The sequence below is a fragment of the Glossina fuscipes genome, unplaced genomic scaffold (assembly GCF_014805625.2).
Source record: "Glossina fuscipes isolate IAEA_lab_2018 unplaced genomic scaffold, Yale_Gfus_2 2, whole genome shotgun sequence".
NCBI classification, from domain to species: domain Eukaryota; kingdom Metazoa; phylum Arthropoda; class Insecta; order Diptera; family Glossinidae; genus Glossina; species Glossina fuscipes.
In genome coordinates, this window is record NW_023998416.1 from 21,907,419 (window position 1) to 21,914,105 (window position 6,687).

A 6,687-nucleotide genomic window follows, 5' to 3' on the forward strand; every position below is an offset into this window, starting at 1 on the left:
AAAAAAAAAAAAAAAAAAAAAGACGAAAAAGAAAACGAGTTAAAGAGTGCAGGGCTACAAATCAAAGCACTTCTTCTTTACATTTTTGCCGTTCAACGCCAGGTTAAAAGTGTTGCTGTTAGTTTACACAACCGATGTTGCAGCACTTAACTACACATATATACAAGGTATGCAGGTTTTATTTCATCCTTTTTTTTTGCGCTTTTTTCCACATGCTTTTTCCTTCGAAAACTTCTAATCTTTCTTCTCTCTCTCTCTCCCTCTTTCTCACCATCTCTCTATCACTTAGTGGTTGAGTGCCATAAATTTAGTTGTGCTCTTTTTGCAAAAAAGAAAAAAAAAAAGAAAAAAGAAAAGGAAATTTCATATCTCTTGCGCTTCTAAAGCAGCTTTTTAAACATTTTGGTTTACTACTCGATCTTACTTTTCACCTTAAATGAAGCTTTCAGTCATAAACATGTACAGTACTTTTCGCCAAATACTTCGCAGGTTGTTTAAATAAATTTTTCCCACTTGTTTAAAACAAAAGTTTTTGTTCTTTTTGTTTTTGTTTACAGCAATCATGAAATATTTTGCCGGCATTTAAAAGATACTTTAATATTTGTTAACAATACTTAGCAAGCAAAAGTGGTAATTGAATCGTTGCTACTTGAAGCCAGATGGTTTTATTGAACTTATTCTTTTTCATATAATTCATCTTTCGAACAAGTTTCGACAAACAGCTTAACGAACTCTTGATGATCTTAAGAGTATACGTACACCAAACCATCTATCTCTGGATTTATAGCATATCTCGACTACATCTGCTTGAGAATATTGAATATTCAATACAAGTGATTAACGTACCTTATAACTTAATTCTATTAAGTGAAAAGTATTGTATACCATACCGTACATTTTATTTTTTTTTTATTATACGAATTATTTTACTTATCCCTTTTATCCCCCATATAAGTGCATACTGCGAGTAAGATTTTGATTAAATTTTGATAAATTTTGATAAATATATATGGGATTTATATTGATCCTTTTCAAGTGAGTGCCAAAGCCTTAACTAGCTTTATTTTCTTCTTTTTTTTTTGGCAATAAACGAAATCCTTTTTTTGTTGGGAATGCAAAAAAGAGGAATTTAAGGACAACAAGATACACAAACTTTAGAAACAAATTGTATATAATGACGATGAACAGCAAATATATTCTACTTGACTCTTCTTATCACAATAAGCTACAGTAGGCGTAAGTTTGATTGTCATCATCTTGCTGAAGGTCGAGCTGGCCAAGAATCCGTCAAGGAACATTTTCAAGATACAGAAGTGAAACAACAAACCCGCCTTTGTTTATGAAAAATCGAAATCCCAAGGACTTTCCTATGGATGCAAACAGTGACGTAAAATACATATTACGATTTTTTGCCCCTGAATAGAAACCGATCCCTGCAGCTATGCGTTCACATGTGGAAATTGACGAAAGTCTTTTTGGCGAAAAGGCGAAAGGCGGTTCATCAACTCCATGTTCGAAAAGTTAATGTTCGGAAACACTTCGAGCAAAGCTCTCTCAAATAGTAAACCTGCCGTTTTCAAGACATCATTCTACTCTTCTTCTTGCCTTTTCCTATCTTCCATGTATTAATCTCTTTGATAATTCCTTTCCTCGGATGTCTCATAAACTCCTCATGGACTTTATCCCTTTCATCTTGCATATAATGAATCGCTTTTGTCCTTCTTCGTTATGCTCAACATCCGTATCAGAGATATTCCGTTTACAGAGGTCACGGTGAGAAGAGATGAAACTAAAATCCATTAAACAAGTGTCCGTGCTCGTTGGTGGCCATTGCAAAAACCCAATACACTTTGTTCTCAGAACACATGTCTGCTCTCACTGACGATCACCGGAATAAGAATGAAAAACAGGAACCGGTATAGGGTATTTACTGTTGCACCATATCCCACAGTAATTTTTTTACTGTTTTACTAAGAGGTAATTTTCACATCAGCTGAAACTGAAGCAAGCAACTTTCGAATGAGACAAATTTTCCAAATACACCATGAAAAGCGTCTAATGATATCACAACGCAATAATATTTTTTAATCGGTTTTAAAGATACTTTAACTCCGTAATCCGTGGTAGAAAGAGTGTTCGCCATCGGGATGCCGTTTCGTAAATTTTATTTTAAACTAAACCCAATAAGCTTTAGCTTAGTTTATTTTATTAATTTATTGCAATAATTATTATTAATGACAATGGAAATTATATAATAATAGCCATTGTTATAATTAAGATTGATCAGACTATAATGTCTCTTACGCCACAATTATGAACACGCACAGAGTAATGTCAGATATTAATGCGCATAATTGCATCGCACCGTATAGCAACTAAGCGCAGATACAGACGTACTTGTAGATTATAGAACAGCCACTGTATACCTACTTGAGCTCATAATAGATTTTAAATTGACTGCTAGTGAGTTCATCAACTTAACAGTGTTAGCAAAAAAATAATCTGGAAAATGGAGTTGCAGTCAGGTAGATTTCGATTAATTGTTCGTTCCGATTTAGCGGATAGAATCTTCTCATATAGATATCCCGGTAGTCGAGAGCAGGTGAGCTGGCGTCATTAAAGACATGCGTACGCCTTTCCATGTACTTTAATGTCATTAAAGGCATGCTGCAATTTATTGCTAGAGTTTGCAGCTCTCAAAAACAGAAATGTCATCATTAACGAATTCCTTTTTAAATATTCAACGCCAGCACTTTAAAATAAAAATTGCACAAGCATTTAAAATACTTTTACAACATGAAAGAACTTTTCTATAGCGACCTATAAAATATTTCCTGTATCATCATCCCTTACGTGTAGCAAACAAATTTTTTTTTATATATATATATATAACTTTCTTTTTTCCTCTCTATTCTTCAATAGGTTCATAATTCAAGCGATGCCATAGTTACGTTACGGGAAGTGAACCTACAAACAGCCGGACGATTTCGTTGCGAAGTATCCGGCGAGGCGCCTTCCTTTCAAACAGTAACCGAGCATGGCGACATGGTAGTAGTTTGTAAGTATAAAATTTAGTTATTTCATTAAATTAATGGATTTTCATTCCAATTTAATTTTCATTTAATACATATATCATACCGTACGGATTGAAAGTAAAATAAATTTATGGAAGATAGCGTAGATGTAGTAAAAATAATCACATTTTTTTTTATATGTAAATATTATTCAGTTTTTTCTTTTTTTTTTTGGCAGCCGATTTGCTTTACAGTTAAAATTAAAAAAAAAAAGAGAGAAGAACTACAACGAACTGTTAATATTCTTACCTTTTCCATGAAAAGGGGATAACATTTCTTATACTCTGCATCACGTGTGGTACAAAGGTTAATGATGTTTGTGCAGATGTGCGCAACACACAAAATGAATTGAGATGGTCGCACTTTTTGTTACACCGGTCCATTCGGAGTTACTGTCCAAATCGATCTAAGCTTGTCTGTCCGTACATCCTTCCATCTTTCTTGTATTCAACGTAGAGGTCGGAATTTGCGAGAAATTTGCACGAAATAAATACAAGCGCACTTTATATACGAAAAGTGTACATACAGAGTCGAGAAATAAGTTAATTAACAATTTGCTTACATTTCTTCTTCTTTTTTTTTATTAAACTAAAAAAAAGTTTTTTCCTTTCTTTTGCAGCTTTACCGGATCAAGGTCCACCCAAGATATCAGGTGGACGTCCTCGATATCAAATCGGTGACTGGGTTCGCATAAACTGCACAGCTGGTCGCTCTAAGCCAGCTGTACAACTATCATGGTTTATAAACGGCGAAGTCGCCGAGCCGCAATATTTACGAAAATACAATACAATCTTGTCAGGTCGCGAAGGCTTGGAAACGTCTGTATTGGGTTTACAATTCCGTGTCGAACAACATCACTTTCGCAATGGCGATATGAAACTTAAGGTGAGTGTGTTCTTACTTAAACGAAAAAATTGAGTAATGGCTAGACAACCGCAACAGCGTAAAAGTAAGGCCGAGGTAGAGAGACACAAGAGTATGTTTACTTTGTGGTACGGTATTGACACAGCAGAAAAAAAAGCGAGAAACGCTTTTCAAGCTTTCTCGTCAATATATGCTGTAGAACATCTAATTTTCTGAAAGTCTCTTGTTCTCGTATAAATGTGGAGGCTTTAACTAGAAAGGAGAAGTTTGGTTTCCGCGGGTCTCGGACGTTGCCCACAAAAGAGCAGAGAAGATGTTGCAAGCGGAAGATTTTTTCAAGGACATACTTTGATGATGGGACTCATAATAATTATAGACAAGCAAAAAATTCGCCGGAAACTACATCGGTCAAGAATCAACATAACGTAATAAATACGGGAAAGAAAAATTTTCTTTGAAGAATAAAAATATAAATAGATAAATAGATATATGTATAGATATATAAAACTTATTTTCGGTAATTGCCAGCACAATGCATTGAATCTATAGTTTTTTTTTTGCGTTCTTTAAATTATTTTGCAATTGCAGGTGAGTTTGTTGCTTCATCATATCCATTTTCGAAGTCGATAAGTGACTTTTAATTACGAAATTCAATATCAGACGGCAGTCAAAAGAATAGAATTATACAATACATTCCTCACTCCCTCATTCAATCGAGTTATATACCATCACTTTTCCATTTTATATCCCACACCACGTGTACTATAGAGAATATTAAGTGCGTGCGGGAAATTTTAAAAACCAGAAGAACTTGAGATAGGCCCACCTTTTGTTATACCGCTCTTAGCTTGTATTTTGATCTGATGTCGGTCCATGCAACTGAAAAATAACAAAATCCTTTTTAAGGAAATTAACTTTGCTAGATTTAGACCACGTTAACGTTTCAGAATCCTCCAATAAGAGGGCTTTCATGCATTTACATAAGAATTATGTATAGTTTTTGATTTATTATTAATTCAAGTGGTGTAGGGTATACTGTGCTCGGCCTATATACAACATTGCTTTTACATTCCTTTTCTTATTATATGTTTTATATCCGCTTTTGTTTAATTAAATCTAAATTTAGCTTGAAGAAGACAGTAGAGACCGTTAGGCATCCTATTGAATGTCTTCTAATCCTAATTTGAATTATATCGTTCTTACATGAAAAAATATTTAGCCTGCAGTGTACAGACGCACTTTAGTTTTTTATAACAATTCCTTCCATTGTGAGAGTTACAGGGAAAGATGGACGGATTAAAGTGAAAATCACTCCCAATAACTTATTAAGTTCAGCGGACACCGAAAGGTGTTTTTTCCAACCTATTATCTTGTACTGAAGCAATGGTCAGTGTAATGCAAAAAAAGCTAACATCGATAGCGGTGTTTACCACACAAAACCCAAATCATTTGAAGGAGTCCTATAATCGCAATATTTGCCTTACTACGATTTCTTTCTAACTGAGTAAATTTGTCAATTTGCAAAGAATATTGAAGAAGAAAAGAGCAGAAATAAAGAGAGGAGAAAAAAATGTTTTGCATAATCATTTACATAACAAAATTAATTTACAATTTATTATTAAATGTATTATGTATGATAAGATTATTTTCATTTCATTTTTATCAATTGCAGTGCGTTGCTTCTTTGTCGACATTTTATTGGCGAAGCAATGAAGAGTCAGTGGAAGGCGATCGTCCGCAAAAAGCACCCGTTTTAGAATCACGCGAAACGGTTTACGCTAGCAACTCTCGTGCAGATCCCGTACAAGGTATGTCATTGCGGGAAAGTTTTGTTACCAAAATCTTATCGTTTTTCATTCAACCAAATGCAGCCAGTAAATCGGACTCAACGCTTTTATTGAAAACATCAAATACAATTATTTTAATAATTACCACTTTAATAACAAGCTACGGTTGTTTAGGACGTTTACTGGGCATAAAACATAATTGCATTAAATTAACATTACAACATAAAAAAGTAAATAGAAAACCAATTTATTGTTATGAAAAATTAAAGAAACAGCAACAACAACAACAACAACATGAACAACAAGAACATTATCGTCATCATCATCATCATCATCGTCATCATGATGAAGAATCTGATGATAATACAAAGAATGAGTTGTATTTTAATAAGGAAATGTCAAGACTACTGCTTCAATTACTTCTACTGCCAATGCTATTATTACTGTACATACATACTCAAGAGTTTACAATTGCAACAACTTCCGTTTCCTCAGCAAAACAATTGACAACCGACAAAGTCAACAATAACAACAGCAATAGCAGCGAAGCTACGACATCCGTCAGTGCGGTTGCCATTCAAGTCGACACTATCGCTCAAAACCATACTCTAAAATCAAGGTAGCTGCTTAATTAAATGGATTCTAAAGATACTTTTCTTTTCCTCCTCCTTCGCTTTCTTCTTACATTCTCTTTCTATGAGCGAAAACGAAATGACTTTTAAACAAAAGAGAATTACTTTTTCTTCAAATTTTTTTTTTTTTTTTTTTTTCCTATACTTATTAATAAAACTTTTGCAACTTTTTTCCCATTTCCGTAAGGATGAAGTTTTGAAGTAAAACGCAAAAAACAGAGAAAATGAAAAACAAATCAAAATTAATTTAATTTTTTTTTATTTCTTCTTATTTCTATTGGCTGTTTGCGTTTCTCATTTTTCCATTCTCCGAAAATGTTTGATAACGAG

At 33.7% G+C, this 6,687-nt stretch overlaps 1 protein-coding gene across 2 annotated transcripts in view; it reads left to right on the forward strand.

Annotated features, from left to right (window-relative positions):
- The window catches only part of LOC119633719, a 90,583-nt gene extending 84,096 nt beyond the window's left edge, over nt 1–6,487 (forward strand). Inside the window, exons 4-7 of one of the 2 annotated variants that reach the window (XM_038027415.1) lie at nt 2,923–3,058; nt 3,694–3,959; nt 5,611–5,746; nt 5,810–6,487. In XM_038027415.1, coding sequence (XP_037883343.1) covers nt 2,923–3,058; nt 3,694–3,959; nt 5,611–5,746; nt 5,810–6,348 — 1,077 coding nt within the window. In that variant the 3' untranslated portion in view covers nt 6,349–6,487. Of the gene's footprint in view, nt 1–2,922; nt 3,059–3,693; nt 3,960–5,610 lie in introns of both variants that reach the window. The other variant, XM_038027414.1, reaches the window with a different exon arrangement.
- The last annotated feature ends 200 nt before the right edge of the window (nt 6,488–6,687 follow it).